Source organism: Vipera berus, assembly GCF_964194415.1.
Source record: "Vipera berus genome assembly, chromosome: 4".
NCBI classification, from domain to species: domain Eukaryota; kingdom Metazoa; phylum Chordata; class Lepidosauria; order Squamata; family Viperidae; genus Vipera; species Vipera berus.
In genome coordinates this window covers 24,932,614-24,953,358 of record NC_138206.1, presented here as the reverse complement: position 1 = coordinate 24,953,358, position 20,745 = coordinate 24,932,614, and the positions used below count along the sequence as shown (strand labels likewise).

Below are 20,745 nucleotides of genomic sequence, written 5' to 3'. Positions count from 1 at the left end.
GATTATGCACATGACCTTTTATGCATTTTGTATGTAATAAATTGGGAGTAGGATTGTATCTTATGTGCAGTAGCACATAAATTTTGTCTACTGAATCCAAAATGTTAAAGGTCCGTTAAGAATTTTACTGTGGTAGTCTGAGGAAAAAAGAATTAAGAATAAGAAGCTGAATAGATAGCCAAGGACTGCAGTTTGAACGAGGGGAATAGAATAAAGTGTTTGAGTACTGCACAGTACTCAAACATTTGAGTACTGCACAGTGAACAACAATGCAAAAAAGTGAAGTAGAGCAATAAACAGAAAATAAGGCCAAGTTCCACATTTTGTGGATAGTTCAGATGATAATTTCAGCTATTTGATTCAGAATATTTCTATGTAACATTTTATTGATAAAATCTAATGGAAGAAAAATGCAACCACTGGAGCAGGAGGCCAATGCCACATTACAATATGAAGTTGTGAAGGTAGTCTTCAAACATCCAGATAACCACAATATTTTTTATTTCTTTATTTTTATCACATTTAGGTAGTATTTCTTTTTTTAAAAAACCTTACCTGTCACAATCAAAGTGATTCTTGGTGGCTTACAATATATAGAAAACAAGGATTAAAATTTTCAAGATCCGGTTAAAACCAATCTGAAGCTGACAAGAACTTTGGATTCCAACAGCATTTGAAAAATCTTGGTTCTTCACTCCTACAGTTTGAAATATTTTGAAGAAAGAATGGGCACCTATAGGTTCACGCTGCCATCTAAATCTTAACATGACTTGTCTTATTTTGATTTCTGATAATCTAGCAGCGTCCTAAAACCTTATTTTGCTTCCACCCACTGTGAATTTCAATTTACATCATTTTCAGATTAGCAGCCCAAACACCAGTATATTTGTGGAGTAGGTTTAACAGAACTTTTAAATATCTACCCACCAAAGAAATACATTTTAGCACATTATGTTGTCCTTCCAGCCCTTGCAGCCAAATACTGTCAAATAAAACTTGTTTAGTTTTAGTCTCTACATTCTAGCCTAGTACTGTATGTTACAATCTGTGCAAATGGTTTGGAAAAGCATGGTTATCTTTCATTAAATGTGAACCCCACCAACTGTGATTAATTCAGTAAAACAAGCAAACCATGGCTTAGCGTGTGTGAACAAAATCTGCAAACTAATACCATATATTAGGTTTAACAGGGAAAAAATTCTCAATTATGTAAATGTCAGTTATGAGATTAACAAGTTACTGATGTGTTTTGGTATGTTACTGCTCCGTTGCTCCTTGATAACTAGCACTGAATATGTCTACCCCAAGGACAGACAGGTCAGGTTTCTCACAGTTTCCTGGGAAATTGACAACTTCATAATAGTCGATGGCATGATAAATACTTGGTCCCCTGTGTTTAATCCATGTATTTGAAAGCTTGGATCTCTCGTACTTCATCCTAAAAAAAGGGAAAGGAAATTGCAGATAGAAAAACAACGCTCTGAAAATGCTTCCATTCACTTGTCAACCTCAACTTCTTACCGTCTGCTTGAAGCTTGTGAGTAAAGCCTCTTCTTAATTTCTTCTTCAATGTCCTCATCAGTAACAGTAATTTGTGAGGAGTGTGGGTTACAAGTAGTCTTCTGGTGAAAGTATAAAGACAGCTGATGTTAGCATTGTCATAGCAATCAGAATTGCTGCTGTCATAACGTGCATTAAAGAGCTCTTGAAAAGCTGTTCAGCAAATTATGTCAGATGGCAAAAGACTAAAACAAGGATAGAAAACATTCTAATTTTCTAATTGCTATATAGTTGTACTGATCCCTAGGTTCTATTTATATACACAGTTACAAAAATATGCACAGGTAGTTGTTTCAGCAGGATACACATGGTATCTTATCAGGATTAGTTTCTTGTCCTCACAGGAGAATTTGAGTATTATTTCTCATATGCTGCTGAAAGGTCACATTTAACATCTATTGAATATATAGGTAATCCTCAACTTACAACCACAATTGATCCCAAAATTTCTGTTGCTAAGTAAGACAGCTAATTGAATTCTGCCCCATTTTATGACCTTTCTTGTCACAGTTGTTAAGTGAATCACAGCAGCTGTTAACTTAGTAACATAGTTGTTAAGTGAATCTGGCTTCCCCATTGACTTTGCTTGCCAGGTTGCAAAAGTTGATCACATGACCCCAGGACACTGCAACCATCAGAAATATGAACCAGTTGCCAAACATCTGAATTTTGATCATGTGATCATGAGGATACTGCAACAGTCATGTGCCGTTGTAATTTTAAATTGTCACCTAATGAACTGTTGTAAGTCCAGGGCTATGTGTAGATGATTGCATGATTGTGAGTTCTATTATTGGTTTCAGGCATGATTTACAAGCTATAACTTTGTTAATCATTTATCTTATTAAGAACTGGAAGAAACATTGCTATTATTCCCAAAGCGGCTTCTTCCAACATACACTATAAAGATTTACTAGAAATTGAAACTTTAAGTTGAAGTTGAACTCAGTCTAATAATAAAATCCTATAGGTCTACCTAAACAAGTAGGTTTCATATTGAGGGAGAAATACTGGTATCCCAGCCCTGTAAGCATGAAGTAGACACTAGAGTAAGAAACTTATTGTTAGGAAGGACACAAAGGAGTGAATTTAAGAACCAAATAAATTACAAATTGATCTGGTTATTCTGTGACAGGAAGTCTGCCACACTAACCATACTCCATCCCAATATAGTTTAAAATTTTTCTGCAAGCTGCACCAAAGCCCAGTCTGAGTAAACTTATAGTTAACATAACAAAACCTTGGAAGGATTTTTATTCTCATCTTGACTGATGATCTGCATGTCAGAGGAAGTGTCTTCCAGCATAGGATATACGGGCATACTCTGTGGATCTATCAAAATCTCATAAGGGACCATGGGATGTTTCCAGGAGGATGTGTTAAAAATTTCCCAAGGTTCTTCCTGGCCAAAGGTTCCTATGAAGGGAAGAAGGAAATGTACTGCAATGCTGAAGCTAGCAAATATGAAGAATCTGAGACCAGACAAGACTTAGTAAAAGAGAGGAAAGGTGTCTTCAAAATACAATGCTGACAAAGGAACAAAAAAAGTTAATTATCCATTACTGCGAGAGAGAGGTGCAGGATAAAAAAAATCTGGAAGCTAATATACAAATAAAGTTAGATTCACAGATACTTTACCATTATAAGAATTTATTTACCATTATTAAGAGCTCCACTACATCTTATATTATACTAAATTTTATCTTATATTGTGAATCATTCTCATTTATCTGATAAGACTCTTACATGATGATTTATTTAAAGTGCCACAAAGTCAGGCAATAAAATTGTGTCATGGTATTCCATTGCATTATAATGATACAGAAAGATATATATTTAAATCAATTCTGTTATTACAACTATCCAATTTGCCTTCTAAATGTTTACTAACATTTAAGGTATCTCATTATCCTCATGCTTTACAAACATATTGATTTACCAATGTACTCTCCATTCAGACTCCACAAACGAATTGTACAGTCAATAGAACAGGATAACAGAATATTATCTTCATCAATAATTTCTAACCTGTGGATTGAAAGAAAATGATCAGACCTACTATATAAGCACAAATTATTCCTTTGTAATGGTTAAAATCATACTTACGTTAGAACCAGACCTAAATGAGCTCGCCAATGGTTCACATCTGAAGCAACAAAAAAGAAAAGTATCAGTTTATTCATGGACTATTCAGAATTATATAGAGGAAAAATACTATAGTATAAATATTAAAGTCTTATATTTAAACATAAAATATTTTAGACCTTAGGATTGTAGTCTCTGAAAATATCTGGGTCCAGGATTGGAGTGTGAGGTTATAGGGGGAATGTAATTTTGGAACACCTCGCTCTGCTCCTGTCAAAACTTCCACAGTAGCATTCAGAACAGGAAAAAAAATCAGTGGAAATTTTGTGGGCTCCAATATTCTTCCGGTCTGTATAACACCCACTTTCCCTTGCCCCCATCAACACCTACCATACAAAGTTTACTTCAGGCTTGGAGATGACATAAAAATAATTCCATAACAAAGACTGAAAGAAAATAAACCAAATCTTTTTTCCTGTGTTTTAGCTTTCAGAGAGATTCCAAATTCAGATCTCTTCAAAATACAGGTAGTATTGTCTTCTTTATCTTCTAAAATTAAAAAAAAACTAGGTTTCTTTTCTATGGGAATACGCATAATTTACACAAAGCATGACTTGAGCAACATATGCCCTATTAAAAAACTACTGAGTTGAGTAATGATTATAGGAGGGTGTCATGCAGAGTCAGAGTAATATGTAGACCTCATCTTTGAAAGAGAGGCTACAGGGCAGAATGGTCACTTAAACACTCCCACCCAAGCTTACAATTTATAGTTTTTATAAATATAATATTTTCTCTATCGTTTTTCTTCTAGGAGTATTGTATGTAGAAATAATCAAAGCTCTTGAATTTACATTTTAAGTGATTATTTCACCAGCCTTTTCTGAAGAATATTGCCTGTTTAAACCATACAGTGTAGGAATACCACTGTGGGAGTGGTATCTGGACCAATTCACCTTTTTAAAAAATAATGCACTCTGTATTTATTTTTTAGAATTAATTCTTCCAGTTCTAGATAAAAAGCTGTACACATACATTTTGGTGTTTCTTCTTTTGTATCCTGAAGGGCATAATTTTGGATGTCATGGACATACACATAACCATCTTCATCAGCTGCATATATATATGAATCATCTGCAGTCACAGCAATGCTGCTGATCAGGGACTTTCCCCTAGACTGGAGTATACAGTGGTACACTGTAAAATATTGTTTACACACTATTTTAAAAACTGCATGACTATACAGTATAAGGAGAGGTATAAATTCCAAAGAATGAGATTCTGATTTGCATGTGAGTCCAGGAATTTCTCATCAGCTATCATCTGCTCACATTAAATTTTGAAGGGACTGAATTCTTTAAGCAACTCCAATAACATCCATATTGTAGTGTGTATCTTTGGTTTATACCACAAGGCAATCTTGCACTCATAATGGTTTAACAGAATGCAGTGTAAAGAATTGGTACTTTGTGCGATGATGATCTCAAGCTGCAATCAGTGAAATAAAGGACTGCAAATTAGAGAATGTTTTTGATATATTTCAGATGCTACCAGTATTCATGCTGAAGATCTGTTTATGATTTGTCACTCTATCAGCCAGATATTTAAACTGGAATTAGTATATTATTGTGATTATGATTATTGCCTTCAAGTCAGCCTTGACCCTGGCAGCTGTCTGGACAAGTCCCTGCAGTTTTTGCAAAAGGTTTTTTGGAAAGATGTTGGCATTGTGTTCTTCCTAGGGCTAAGAGAAAGTGACTGGCCCAAGGTTAGCTAATCTAGAACTCGTAGTCTCCCAGTTTCTAGTTTTAATCTCTATAGCAAACTGGCTTTCTTTCTAACTCTTGCAGCCATTAATTTTACAGATTAAACTTACTGGTTGAAAACTTGCTATTAGTGGTTCCTCTGAAAACAGGCTCCAGAAATGCAGATAACCTGGGGGAAAAATCATAAAGACACAAGATGAAATATTTGGTAGCATTTAGACAAGCATAACTGTGTACTAACTGTAACTGAATCTGAAGGCAAATTTATAAAAACCACAGTAAATTTGACTATATAAAGCTTAAGATTGCTAGTCCCTCTCTACAACTTCTAATCTCATTACTTTATTTTTCCTTGTTTTGGCATGATTGATAATGGTGTGGCAACTGTAAACAAGGTTCCTGACACCAAAGTATCATTTCCTTATCTAGTCTGTAAAAACATAAGCAAAAAAATGAGATAGAATTTATCTTCAAGTTGGGGTCATCAATTAATTATTACCATGGTTGTTTTGTTAATTATTTATATCATCCATTAATCCTACCTGGTGGCCCATTGGAAACCAGAGATGCAGTAGCTGAATCAAATTTCACAGCACGAGTCTTTAGAAAAATTATCCGTGTCACATCAACTGGTGGGGAAGGAAAAAATATATATAATCACTGTAAGGAAATTTGAGTTTTTCAGTACACTGTACAAAAGGCATAGCCCAACTGCATTCATCCGAATATGTTATTATGAAATTTGTTTGGCTTGACTTTCCATCCAGACATTTATAGTTTGCCAATTAAGCCATAATTATTCGAAAGCATGTAGAAATGCAAGTAGACAAATAGGGACCACTACGGTGGGAAGGTAACAGCGTTCCGTGCGCCTCTGGCGTCTAGTCATGCCGGCCACATGACCACGGAGACGTCCTCGGACAAGCGCTGGCTCTTTGGCTTTGAAACGGAGATGAGCACCGGCCCCTAGAGTTGGTAACGACTAGCACGCATGTGCGGGGGAACCTTTACCTTTTTAAACTAACCAAGGCTTAGCACAATATGTGAATGCAGTCAAATATCTATATTATTAAAGTTAAAATTTCATTTCTATGACTAAATTCTCAACCTCTTTCACCATAAGTAAATAAGATGCCCTCTGCTCTGGGAATGTTATATACCTTTTAAGACTACATTTGTAAATGTATATATCTGCTACAAATACACTTAATTTAATTTTATCTGAATTTATATTTGGAGGAGATTTTTTTGGGATCAAACTTTTTAGAGAGGTTCATCGCTTTAATCTGTAAGTTTTAGGGGGGGGCACCTTGATCCATTGCCTGCTATTTTGATAGTGAATGTGATCTACCCTTCTTAATTGTGTAAGCCATGCCCTAAGATTGTGCTACAACAGATAAAACCTCATCTGAATGAAATAAAGGAATAGAGAAGTTATTTTCAAGTTCTTATTTCAAAGATGTAAGCTCTAGACCAAGTTCCAGCAGAAATCTATTTCTAATCTTAGTCAAAAGAGCTGTGTTGAACACATGACTGAGATACATTAATTAAACAGTTTTAGGGCTTACACCAAATAGAAGATCATTTCCTGCCCACCCATCTGGAAATCAGGAGGTGACGTATATATTAAAATAACATCAACAAAATTAATGGGCTTACTGAATTCTTCCTAGTTGTTTTAACTATCTCAAGGCTACTCAACATGGGTTAGGCTTCAAGTGTGAATTTTCCCCTTATTTTCCATTTCTATGCAATTTCATATGCAATGATTCATAAAGAATTATTCATGGCAATGTGAGAATTATATTCTGCTGTCTTTTTTTGATTAGTGAACTTACTCTGAGAATGAACAGAGGGAGTTGTGGTCATTGGAATGCAGAATCTATGGTCTATGTGACCTGAGACCATATTCCAAACAATAATTTCACCGTCATAACTGGATGTTGCAAGAAGATTAGGGGGACACTGAGCAACACAGAGAATGTCTTCTTTGTGTCCCCAGTTCTGGATAAGGAAAAAAAAGTAAGAAAAAAATAAGAAAAAAGTGAACAAAACTGTTTCAAGTTCTTTCTGTTTTGGTTTTGACTGTATTTTACACAATACGCAAACCAATAAGTAGGTGAAATTACACAATTCAGTATAACTTCATGAGTATAAGTATAAGCTCTCATGAGTTGCAAAGTCTACAACTTTCAGCATGACGACTACATATACCCTGGAAATAAATCTACTTTATAAAATAAAGTTCATAGGCTGACTTTTATGGGGGGGAAAATAAGCCTATACTTTTGGATACTGCCATGTTCATTCAATTATGGATGGTCTCAGTCACACTGATCACAAGGAAGCACTATGTGACTATTTTATCCAATTTTATCCTATTGGAACTCATCAGAAAAAGAGGGTTTGAACCCCTTGGAGTAACATCTGATTACCCACATCTGATGAGTCAATAAGACAAATTGGTCATGTGATGATTCCAGGATTTACAGATCATCCAGGTGGAAAGCTTCAACTTGTAGGGCTCATCTAATTCACCAGAATAATGCTTCCAGTCCACAATGTATGGATGAAGGTCCCTCCCTGTCTCTGATTTATTTATGCTTTGTCCTTCTTTTATGCAGAAAGGTGGTATGTGAATTTATCTGGAGCTAGCCCATGTGATCTATTCCTAGGGAAAGTACAAAGAAGATCCTTCAAGTTTATCCAGCATTGCAATCCACAAGGATGGATTGGATCAGAGATTTATCTCCACTCTTACATTATCGAGCTCCCCAAATGTAATAAAACTGCTTATCCAAACTGCTTAAAGGTAAAGATAAAGGTTCCCCCGCACATGCGTGCTAGTCGTTTCCGACTCTAGGGGCCGGTGCTCATCTCCGTTTCAAAGCCAAAGAGCCAGCGCTTGTCCGAGGACGTCTCCGTGGTCATGTGGCCGGCATGACTAGACGCCAAAGGCGCACGGAACGCTGTTACCTTCCCACCGTAGTGGTCCTTATTTTTCTACTTGCATTTTTTACGTGCTTTCGAACTGCTAGGTTGGCAGAAGCTGGGACGAGTAACAGGCGCTCACTCTGCTACGCGGCACTCGGGATTCGACCCGCCAAACTGCCGACCTTCTGATCGACAAGCTCAGCGTCCTAACCCACTGAGCCACCGCGTCCCTATCCAAACTGCTTATGTAGCACTTTATATGCCAAACATTTCTTACTATGTCATCCTGCCAGTGGAGCTGTGGTTTCCTGATATGATAGAAATCATCGGTGGAATCCTATAACAGAAAATATCCAAAGAAAATGATATCCAAGATAATAGCAATAGCTATTTAATAATAGCGATAGCACTTAGTCTTATATACTGCTTCACAACACTTTTCAGTCCTCTCTAAGCAGTTTACAGAGTCAGCATATTGCCCCCAGCAATCTGGGTCCTCATTTTACCGACCTTGGAAGGATGGAAGGCTCAGTTAACCTTGAGCTGGTGAGAATCAAATTGCCAAACTGCTGGCAGCCGGCAGTCAGCAGAAGAAGCCTGCAATACTACATTCTAACCAGTGCGCCACCAAGCCTCAATGGTTAGTCTAATCAAAAGGCTAATCATTTATAATCTCCAACATGAACTTTGCATTTCCAGACACACAAAAGTAAAATTTAGCTCTAATTCTATTATTCCCTTGAAGTTACCCAAATCTGACTTGCCTATTTCTCACCTGAGTCGTGCATTCAATAAGTTACCAGCATTTGTTCCTATGAGTAGATTATTGTGGCTTTCCTTGATGCTTGTCCATCCTTCCGCTGAAACCTTACGATTTTACTTTACACTTTTTCCTAAGCAGTTATTCAATTCTGACATCAAACTGAATTTAATGTGTTTCAGTGATTCAAAGATTCCCAGCACATTTACAAATTAGTCACAAAGCCCCAGAGCAGAACTAAATCTTTATTGTAATATTCGAACAGTAGCCATAGTCTCTGCGTATAAGAAACCAGTCTAGAATTTATACCCAGTCCTATTGCATCCTTGTTTCTTGCTCCACCACATATAGAGAATTCTTGACTTTCATCCTCTCGTGCCTCACAAGCACATCCGTTAAATGTAATGCATTCATACACTTCTGTCCACTTAAGCTGTGATTCTCTTGCCATTAACAGGGCCCCCGACAAATGATAGCTGCCTCCTCAAGCACTTTGCCAAGAAAACAGAGCCTCGAGTGTGTGTGTGTGTGTGTGTGTGTGTGTGTGTGTGTGTGTGTGTCTGTATGTGTGTGTGCATCCCTCCAGGCCTCTGCTCTCATTGGCAGAGGCCTTTGCTGATGAGAAAGGAGGCCTGTGGGAACGGCCAGATTTTGGCCTCCCAACCTTCAGCTTTCCCAAACGTTTCTTATCGGCCTCTACGTGAATTACAGTGATGAGCACACTCTCCTGGTTCGCACAGGATGGCATGTGGGAGGTTTGGGAAACGCTATGATACAGCTTTCACATATATCTTTTAGTATCTTGTTTTTGTAATGATCTCATAGGCACCTGAGTAGTTCTCACTATGTATCCAATTATCACTATGTATCCTATTTTTTTTTTAGATTGATGGGGTTTATGTAATGTATTTGGTATTCAGAAAGAGGAGGTGAATAAAAGTTCAGCGGGCAGTTGCTCAGGGAGTTTTTTGGAGAGACAAGGCTGCCTGGCTGGTTCAGAGCATCTCTATCAACCCGGGTCTGAATTCTTTTCCCAACTAGGCCCGGAGGGATGCACATGCCCCTCCTGTCCTCTATTCTCATCAGCAAAGAGTCTTCCCAAATATGGCTTTGGTGCTTCAGGCCTTCCCTCCATTTGCAAAGCCTTTTGCTACAGATCTTGTCTAGGCCTCTATTTGCAGACAACAGGCCTAAAGTACTGTGAGATCAGGCAAAATCAGTAGTGTGAAATTTTGTGCTTCTGATCTCGCGTGATCTTGCAGTACTTTAGGCCTCCATTCTCTGCAAATGCACCGAAGGCCTGAAGCATCGAACAGGCCAAGAAACGGAAGGCTCCCTGGATCTTCGCAAGTTGAGTATCCACAGGCCTAGTGCCTGTAGAGACCCCAAGGGGTGGGGGGAATAGGCAGGGCGAATGTTGCAGAGTCTCTGTGTTCATTTGTAAATGTGAATGAGTGCTGTGGTGATGCAATGTTCGTCATTTCAGGATTGTGTTGTAAGTACTTGTGGGGGGTTAGGTCGTAACTTCAAATGGTCGCTAAATGAACTGTCGTAACTTGGGGATTACCTGTATAATCACTAGGAATGAAGCTCAAATTTCGGGAAATGTGTATAAACATACACACACACAAACATATCAATCCACCCATCCGCTTGTATCTTGTGTACAAAGTAGAACAGAGTTCTATTATGAAAGAGCCTTCTCATTGCTGTATGTGGATTGACCAATGTGAAGGATAAGTGGTATTTGCCCATAGATTCAGGTAATAGCTAACAGAATTCTCAGATTTTCTTGCTGATCTATTCTTGAATTTACAAATGGCAATGTAGAGCCCCTAGTGTGGCAAAACACCAGTTTTTGGGGACCATGATTAATTAAGTAATACAATTTTGGCCATTTAGTCATGGGCTAATAGAGCCAGTTCTCAGTGAAAACCAGAAAATGTCCTCACCAGAAAGCCATTATTTATGTTCGAGGGTACTTTGGCACAACAATTTCAACCATTAACAGTGATACCATTTTTTTAATGCAAAGTTGTTACTTACATAAAACAAATTTATTCTTCTGTCCCATCCCACACCTATGATATACCTGCAAAAGCAATTAATGTTTACCAAAATTTGAATGATATATTCTTTCTGTTATGCAGCAGCAATTAATAGTCTAGCTGCTAGGGTCACCTATATTGCACAAACCTTCTCATATAAATTCTGTTATTAAACTGCCAGGGAGTTGAATTATCTATTGTTCATTTTTTAGATATAGGTGTAATCTGCAGTCATCCTTAATTTTTCAAGGAGTTCACTCATTTTCAGCTGAGCTGAGCTAAAAAGGGTTTTTCTCCAATTCAAACTGCAGTTGTCACACTGCAGAGAGTGGAGTTTGTATTTTGAGCGGTATACACTCAGCGTTTTCATTCATTCTTCATTTTTGTAAAACGTTTCATATTATTAGAATTCTTCAAGTTTTAAAACTCAGGTATTCATCTTAATTCTGCAGCTCTCTTTTCAATATATATCAGCTTGTGAATGACCATTGCAGTTAATTCTTTTAATGGGATTTTATATGTAGGAAACAATTCCTTCTTGCCATTAGGTTTTACATGCTTATTTCTGCATATTTAACTGCTAAAGACACAAGCAAGCCAAGCTCTCCAGTACTACTCTCTATCCTTGAATTTAATAAAATACCTCAACAATTAAGGGGATCCCCTTAACTCAGTGACAGAGCATAAGATTGTATGTTAAAGTCTCTATGTTTAATCCCTGGCATCTGAAATGAAAAAAGCAGCTTTCTTTCTATCAAATACTGTAGATAGCTTGGTTTTCTTTTGATTTTCTCTGTTGAATTTACACCATGATACTAGGGTCATGAGCTTCCAGAACTCAGACACTGGATATGTGCTAGTATGCACATGTGTCTCCTCAGGTGCGCTCTTTTATTTTATTTGCTCTGGTGCAGACTGGGGCTTAGACAGATCAAGATCTTCAATTTTTGCACCTGAAGACTCAGACAGGTCCCTAACACGAGGGAAGTGTATGAGATCTTTCCTACGGCATCTGCCAAAACAACCTCATGGCTTGAAGATTATTTTCTTAGGAAGAGGCCTGTTTATATGAACCTGCCCCACAACACCCTCCCCCCCACATGTTTTTCATTAGCCTTTCCTGCACTAAAATGTCACACTTTTATGACAAGTGTGGATAACTTACTCATTTTTATTGATCTCCACATAAGCACAGTCACGAACTTCATCACATCTGTCTTCTGTACAGAAGAAAAAGCCATGGACTTAATTTTTTTTTCCTCTTCTTGAAATGAATTTTTAGATAATTTAGTCAGCATTCTGCTTACCCTTTTTCAAAGTGTGAAGACACTGTCCATTATTATAATTCCATATTTTCAAGCAGCCATCTTTTCCTCCAGTAATGAGTCTGGAACATGATTGCAGTGCCTAATTATTTCTTTAGCAATTTGTGAAAAATACTACAACCCTCCTTACACACTGAAACTCTCAAAATGTACCTTCTTCCACTGAAATCAAATGTGAGGCATGTAATTGAAGAATCACCATGAGCATTACCAAATTCAAATACAGGCTTTCCGCTTTCGAAATCCCATACCTTGACCACCTTAAAAGAAGAAAAAAGAGACATATATAGAAACACTATTGACATGATCCTAAAACGTGTATCTTACAGAGAAATCTATTCTATAAGCTGCTCTGCCAGTAGATTTTTGAATGCAATTCAAAGTGCTGGTTGTCACCTCTCAAACCCCTCATGATGTAGGGTCTGGTCATCTAAAAACAGCCTATCCAGTGGTGGATTCAGCCAGTTGGCACCACTTCAGCAGAACCAGTAACTAATTTTTTGTTGCCCAGGCCCAGAATGGACTTCTGGAAGCAGCATCCATACAGAGAACCTGTTGTTCACATATTTGAATCCCACCACTGAGCCTATCCCTCATCTTTTCTTTCCACCCCACACAATCTGACAGAGTTGGCATGCTCCAAGTCTCATTGATTAAACTGTCATCTTGTAGGACCTGGGAAGTGGAGCTTCTTTAATGAAGAGCAGAGGGACAGGATACTTCTGCTTACACCTTATTTTCTTCTGAATTATGTTTGAAGCCCACATAGCTCCAGCAAACAGATCCTTTTTCTTTGGCAACAACCAAGGTCAAATGTATGTAAAAACATGTATAGTTGCCTTATACAAGTCACACTATTGATGGTCTATTAAGCCAGTATGGTTAATATCAGTGACTCTCTAGAGTTCCAGAGAAGTCTTATTTCCTAGCCAGGAGATGGTAGATATTGAAATTGAGACCTTCTGCACATAACACAGCTATGCTTCTCTAAAGTAACATTATCTTTCTTTGCTTCAGCATCTTGTGTTTATAAGTATTAAGTTCATGGCCATTTCATCCCTTGATTTTGCCAGGCATTCCTCTCCTTCATTTACAACACAACTTACTTGTTTTCTTTCTGTTTTAGAATGTAGCCAAAGAGATGTAACAGACAGTATAGAAACTTGGTTCAGAAATTAAAGTGTACAGAACAGTTTTAAAAACATATTGGTAACCAGAGTTGCCTTGTAGCGAGATGGGAGGCAAATAAATTTAATAAACTAACAAGTTTGTTGAGACTATGATTTGAGGCTAATTTATTGATGATAAAGTTTTATTGACTTCAATAAGAGTAGATAGGCAGAAGTTTGCACTATAAAATATTGAACATAGAATAATAGAACTTAGAAGCGATCCTGGAAATTTCTATTCCAACTCCTGCTTGAGCAGGAGACTCTATACCATTTCAGACAAATGGCTATCCAATCTCTTTTGAAAAGCACCCACAACTTCTGAAGGCTAGCCAAGGTTAATTGTTCTCACTGTTAGGAAATTCCTCCTTAGTTTTAGATTGTTTTTAAATTGCTTGGTTTTAAGCAGTAGACTAATGTATCCAGCTTATCTGAGAGTAAACCTTCTTGACCATGAAGGAGGAGGAGGAGGAGGGGAAGAAAATGAAGAAAGATATATTATTGGCTATAAAACTGCAATCTAAAACAAATACACAGGAAGTCTTGTTTTGTGGGAGGCCATTTCATAATAACATAGAGTGTATTTGAAGCAGTGTTTCTCAACCTCTGCAAATTTAATAAAAGCGGACTTCAACATGCTGCCTATTCCAGGGCTTTTCAACCAGTGGTACGGGTACCACCTGTGGTACATTGGCACCTGGCAGGTGGTACGGGACCATCCTAGAAAAATGGTAGTGAGGGAGGGGAATGAGCTGAACCGGTGGCAGATGGCTGGAGCTGCAGGGCTATCAGGGCTCAGCGGAAGCGCGAGGATCAGCGCCAGGCTCCAGCAGATGAATGAGAAGCAGATTAATGAGATTTTGTTTCGATTTAAGTACTTATTTAAAAGCATTTGCTTCTGATCCTGAAGAGTAACTAGAGATAACTGCATTCTCTGTTAATATATGAAATATTTTTAAAAACCATTTTTACCAGGCCTTTTGGCAAGGAATTCGTTTTGAGAAGGCTCAATCTTGAATCACAACTGACTTCATATTTAAAACAAAGAAACTCAGAATTCTGAGGATTGTAAATATATTGATTATATAACTTGGTCAAAACTGAAGAGAATTTTATGATTATTTCACTTACAGAATCTTCAGAGCAGCTCACAACATGTCTGAATACTTTGTTGAATTTGCAGCACAAAACTGGTTTTTTATGGGAAGTTACTACATAACGATCTGGAGCTGATCTACTTTACAGACAACAACAAGAAAATCAAATAAATAAATTAAAATGTTATTTGTCTTGATGCTAATGCTTAAATAGCAAAATAAAGGCACTATTCTATAATTAAAGGGAAACGCTACCAGTTCAGTACATCAAACCTGTACAAATCAGGAGCAGTCCAACTATTCAAAAATCTATCTTCCAAAGCCTAATTTTTAATCATCCTTTTTCTGAATAACTGTCCAAACAAATTTATTAATATACTAATCTTAAGTATGTTTTATTGAATTTAGTATCTCTAAATAAAGTTGTATGTGCGTACACTGAGAGCATATGCACCAAAGACAAAATCCTCGTGTGTCCAAACACACTTGGCCAATAAAGAATTCTATTCTGTTCCGTTCTGTTCTGTTCCGTTCCGTTCCGATCTGATCTGTTCTGTTCATTATTCTTCAATCTTAGTGACAAGATAAACTGTTCCTTTATGTCTCTATAAAATTAACAAAATAGTAGGTAGTGAAATCTGCATTTCTCTATATCCACCAGAATAGATACATGCCTTCTGTATCACTCTTCTAAAACCTCAGATGAAAATAGGACACTTAAAACTTTCCTATATTTAAGAATTATCAAATCACATAGATAATTAGGGTTGGTTTTTTTGAAATTTCAGGAACCAAACATAAATAAAACATCTAACCATTGTAAAATTATTTTTGTAATCAATATGTAAAAACGTAAAGGTTTCCCCTGTCCAGTTGTGCCTGACTCTATGAGGTGGTGCTCATCTCCATTTCTTAGCTGAGGGAGCCAGCGTTGTCCCAAGACATTTCAGTGATCATATGGTCAGCATGTCTATACGCCAAAGCACATGGAATGCTATTATTTTCCCACTGAAGTGGTACCTATTAATCTACTCGCATTTGCATGCTTTCGATCTGTTAAGTGGGCAGAAGCTGGAGCAAGGAACAGGAGTTGCACGGCACTCAGATCTCAAACCCAGACAAGCTCTTTCCAGTTGACAAGCTCAGCATCCTTAACCCCTAAGCCATTGTGCCCGCCTTTTTTCAATATGTAGTATTCTTTATCTTTAGATAACACACTATTCTCTTTGCTTGGCTAGGCTGCTGGGTTGCTTTCAGTAATCACTTTTGATACATACAGATGTACTCGGTTGGGAAAATATCACAAAAAAGTGCTATCCCATGACTTTTTCCAGAACTCTTATTATTATTTTCTGGCCTTTAAAAACTACAGGTATTATAGAGTAGTGAATTGAAAATGCAGAAATTTAATTTTATTTTTTTCAAACAATGACAGTCACCTGCAGATTATCTAAACTAACTCATTCCACTCATTCCACTGGGCATTCACCTGTACCCCTTTCAATTCAGTTCCACTGGCAATTTTACAGAGTAAATAGGATAACATTACAGTTCCCCAAATTTATCCCTCTGTGAAACAGAGGACAGCAAGTTGACAGATCATATTCTCTTACATCGTAAGTTTTATTCTGACATAAACTGACAAACAGAACCCTAAAATAAACATTTATATAGCTTGTTGACTATTATTTGGCCCACAAGCATTCAGCAAACCTGGATGAACTATATCATATTGTTAAAGTCTTAATTTTGACTTGCTTTATTCATTTCTACTAATTGTATTTTGATTATATTTTGATTTAAGGCTATAACAATACATATTTGAATGTGTAATCTTTCACACTTATTGTAATTTAATTTCATTTACTGAGGCTAATTCTTCATTCAGTAGAATTGAATTGAAATTATGTTTTTCTCTGAATGAATCTGAAATTATAAAGAAAATAAAATCTTTTAAGTTTAAACAAAGCTTTTGAAGTAAAAATTAGTAACTAAAAGCTGTATTTCAGGTTTAATTAATGTCACTTCTGTATCTAAACATAACACTTCATTAGATAAACAATTTGGTACCCCGAAAGTCCCCTTCATGGATTACTGCCTTGTCGTGGCGAAGGGGCTTGTGTAATTCAATGAAGCTATGAGCTATGCCGTGCAGGGCCACCCAAGACGGACAGGTCATAGCAGAGAGTTCTGACAAAACGTAATCCACTGGAGTAGGAAATGGCAACCCACTCCAGTATCTTTGCCATGAAAACCCTATGGACAGTACCAAAAGGCAAAACGATATGACGCTGGAAGATGAGCCCCTCAGGTCGGAAGGCGTCCAATATGCTACTGGGGAAGAGCAGAGGGCTAGTACTAGTAGCGCCAGAAAGAATGAAGCGACTGGGCCAAAGCCGAAAGGACGCTCAGCTGTGGATATGTCTGGTGGTGAAAGGAAAGTCCGATGCTGTAAAGATTTTTTCTCCATAGGAACCTGGAATGTAAGATCCATGAATCAAGGAAAGCTGGACGTGGTCAAACAAGAGATGACAAGACTGAACATCGACATCTTAGGTATCAGCGAACTAAAATGGACAGGAATGGGTGAATTTAATTCAGATGACCATCAGGTATACTACTGCGGGCAAGAATCCCTCAGAAGAAATGGAGTAGCCTTCATAGTCAATAAAAGAGTAGGAAAAGCAATACTGGGATACAATCCTCAAAATGACAGAATGATCTCAGTTCGAATCCAAGGCAAACCATTCAATATCACAGTAGTCCAAGTCTATGCCCCAACCACCGGTGCTGAAGAGGATGAAATTGACCAGTTCTATGAAGCCCTACAGCACCTTATAGAACTAACACCAAAAAATGATGTCCTTATCATCATGGGGGATTGGAATGCTAAAGTAGGAAGCCAAAAGATAACCGGAATAACAGGCAAGTTTGGCCTTGGAGTACAAAATGAAGCAGGGCACAGGCTGATAGAATTTTGTCAAGAGAATACGATGGTCATAGCAAACACTCTTTTCCAACAACCCAAGAGACGGCTCTACACATGGACATCACCAGACGGTCAACATAGAAATCAGATTGACTATGTGCTCTGCAGCCAAAGATGGAGAAGCTCTATACAGTCAGTAAAAACAAGACCAGGAGCTGACTGTGGCTCAGACCATGAGCTTCTCGTTGCAAAGTTTAGGCTTAAACTGAAGAAAGTAGGGAAAAGCACTAGGCCAGTCAGGTATGAATTAAATCATATCCCTGTTGAATATACAGTAGAGGTGACAAATAGATTTAAGGAATTAGATCTGATAGACAGGGTGCCTGAAGAACTATGGACAGAGGTTCGCAACATTGTACAAGAGGTAGCAACCAAAACCATCCCAAAGAAAAAGAAATGCAAGAAAGCAAAATGGCTGTCTGAGGAAGCTTTGCAAATAGCTGAGGAAAGGAGGGAAGCGAAAGGCAAGGGAGAAAAAGAAAGATACGCCCAATTGAATGCAGAATTCCAGAGAATAGCTAGAAGAGATAAGAATGCCTTCTTAAATGAACAGTGCAAAGAAATAGAAGAAAACAATAGAATAGGGAGGACCAGAGATCTTTTCAAGAAAATTGGAGAGATGAAGGGAACGTTCAATGCAAAAATGGGCATGATAAAGGACCAAAATGGCAGGGACCTAACAGAGGCAGAAGAGATTAAGAAGAGGTGGCAAAATTACACAGAAGAACTATACAAGAATGAGCTTAACGTCCCTGATAATCACAATGAGGTGGTCACTGACCTCGAGCCAGACATCCTAGAATGTGAAGTGAAGTGGGCCTTAGAAAAGCTGAGCAACAACAAAGCTAGTGGAGGTGACAGTATTCCAGCTGAGCTATTCAAAATGTTAAAAGACGATGCAGTAAAAGTGCTACACTCAATTTGCCAGCAAATTTGGAAAACTCAACAGTGGCCACAGGATTGGAAAAGATCAGTTTACATTCCAATTCCAAAGAAAGGCAGTGCCAAAGAATGTTCAAACTATCGCACCATTGCACTCATTTCTCATGCTAGTAAAGTTATGCTTAAAATCCTACAAGCTAGACTTCAGCAGTATGTGGATCGAGAACTACCAGAAGTTCAGGCAGGATTTCGAAGAGGCAGAGGAACTAGAGATCAAATTGCCAACATACGCTGGATCATGGAGAAAGCTAGAGAGTTCCAGAAAAACATCTACTTCTGCTTCATTGACTATGCTAAAGCCTTTGATTGTGTGGATCATAACAAACTGTGGCAAGTCCTTAAAGAGATGGGTGTACCAGACCATCTTATTTGTCTCTTGAGAAACCTATATGCGGGCCAAGAAGCAACAGTGAGAACTGGACACGGAACCACTGATTGGTTCAAAATTGGGAAAGGAGTCCGGCAAGGCTGTATACTGTCGCCTTGCCTATTTAACTTATATGCAGAGCACATCATGAGAAAGGCAGGGCTAGATGAATCAAAAGTTGGAATTAAGATTGCTGGAAGAAATATCAACAACCTAAGATATGCAGATGATACCACTCTAATGGCAGAAAGTGAAGAGGAACTGAAGAGTCTCTTGTTGCGAGTGAAGAAGGAGAGTGCAAAAGTTGGGTTGAAACTAAACATTAAGAAAACCAAGATCATGGCATCCGGCCCTCTCAATTCCTGGCAAATAAATGGGGAAGAAATGGAGGTAGAGACAGATTTTATTTTCCTGGGCTCCAAGATCACTGCAGATGGGGACTGTAGCCAAGAAATTAAAAGACGCTTGCTCCTCGGGAGGAAAGCCATGGCAAAGCTAGACAGCACACTAAAAAGCAGAGACATCACCCTGTCAACAAAAGTGCGTATAGTCAAGGCTATGGTCTTCCCAGTTGCAATGTATGGCAGTGAAAGTTGGACCATAAGAAAGGCTGAGCGCCAAAGAATTGAGGCCTTTGAACTCTGGTGCTGGAGAAGACTCCTGTGAGTCCCTTGGACTGCAAGGCGATCAAACCGGTCAGTCCTAGAGGAGATCAACCCTGACTGCTCTTTAGAAGGCCAGATCCTGAAGTTGAAACTCAAATACTTTGGCCACCTAATGAGAAGGAAGGACTCACTGGAGAAGAGCCTAATGCTGGGAAAGATTGAGGGCAATAGAAGAAGGGGACGACAGAGAATGAGGTGGCTGGATGGAGTTACTGAAGCAGTAGGCGTGAGCTTAAATGGACTCCAGAAGATGGTAGAGGACAGGAAAGCCTGGAGGAACGTTGTCCATAGGGTCGCGATGGGTCGGACACGACTTCGCAACTAACAACAACAACCCCGAAAGTGCCTGCTTATATTTGGGCATCACTTTTCCTCTGTGGTTCCTAACTCTTCTGATATGTATTAGTTTAATATGTGCACATATGTTAATTAAAGATTATAAACGTCAGTTCCTCTAGGCCTGATTCAGCATTGCAATACAATACGGGAAATTTAGAGATTACCTATCCCGAAAGAGAAAGTAACACCATAATGACATACTCTAGTAATGAAAATGCCCGTGTCTCAGGATTTTATATAATAATAATTATTATTATTATTAATAATAATAATAATAATAATAATAATAATAATAATAATAATTTAATTTCTATACCGCCTGTCACGACGTCCTCAGTGATGAAACACGAACACAACGAAGGTACGGGTGACAAGGTTTATTTCTCCAACACACAAAACAAACCGTGGAAAAAGTCAGCGTTGACGGCATCCTGCCTCAACGCTTCTTTTATAGTGCAGCACCACCCTAAACCCACCCTGTCAAAGCAAACCGGCATCCGCCCATTTCCCCATAAAGACCCCACCCATCACCGTGCACACCCACCACCCATTGCGTGTGTTGCCGCTGAGGGGGGCAGAGTCGGCGAGGATGACGGTGGAGACGGTGAGGATGGCAAGGCCCGGACGGGTGGCAAGCCGGCGGGGCTTGACACCGCCCTTCTCCCGAAGGACTCAGGGTGGTGTACAGGGCAATAAATA

General features: G+C 38.3%; 1 protein-coding gene across 1 annotated transcript in view; it reads right to left on the bottom strand.

The window, feature by feature from the left end:
- Nucleotides 1-1,257: 1,257 nt before the first annotated feature.
- Nucleotides 1,258-20,745, bottom strand: part of LOC308668058 (cilia- and flagella-associated protein 337-like) — a gene marked incomplete at both ends in the record, with an annotated part of 41,675 nt that continues 22,187 nt past the window's right edge. Inside the window, 15 exons of the mRNA XM_081327718.1 lie at nt 1,258-1,438; nt 1,522-1,622; nt 2,801-2,976; nt 3,500-3,588; nt 3,667-3,706; nt 4,681-4,822; nt 5,522-5,580; nt 5,954-6,040; nt 7,250-7,415; nt 8,623-8,682; nt 11,152-11,197; nt 12,319-12,373; nt 12,461-12,540; nt 12,632-12,738; nt 14,779-14,881. Of these exons, the coding sequence (XP_081183844.1) occupies nt 1,258-1,438; nt 1,522-1,622; nt 2,801-2,976; nt 3,500-3,588; nt 3,667-3,706; nt 4,681-4,822; nt 5,522-5,580; nt 5,954-6,040; nt 7,250-7,415; nt 8,623-8,682; nt 11,152-11,197; nt 12,319-12,373; nt 12,461-12,540; nt 12,632-12,738; nt 14,779-14,881 (1,492 nt within the window). The remainder of the gene's footprint in view (nt 1,439-1,521; nt 1,623-2,800; nt 2,977-3,499; nt 3,589-3,666; nt 3,707-4,680; nt 4,823-5,521; nt 5,581-5,953; nt 6,041-7,249; nt 7,416-8,622; nt 8,683-11,151; nt 11,198-12,318; nt 12,374-12,460; nt 12,541-12,631; nt 12,739-14,778; nt 14,882-20,745) is intronic.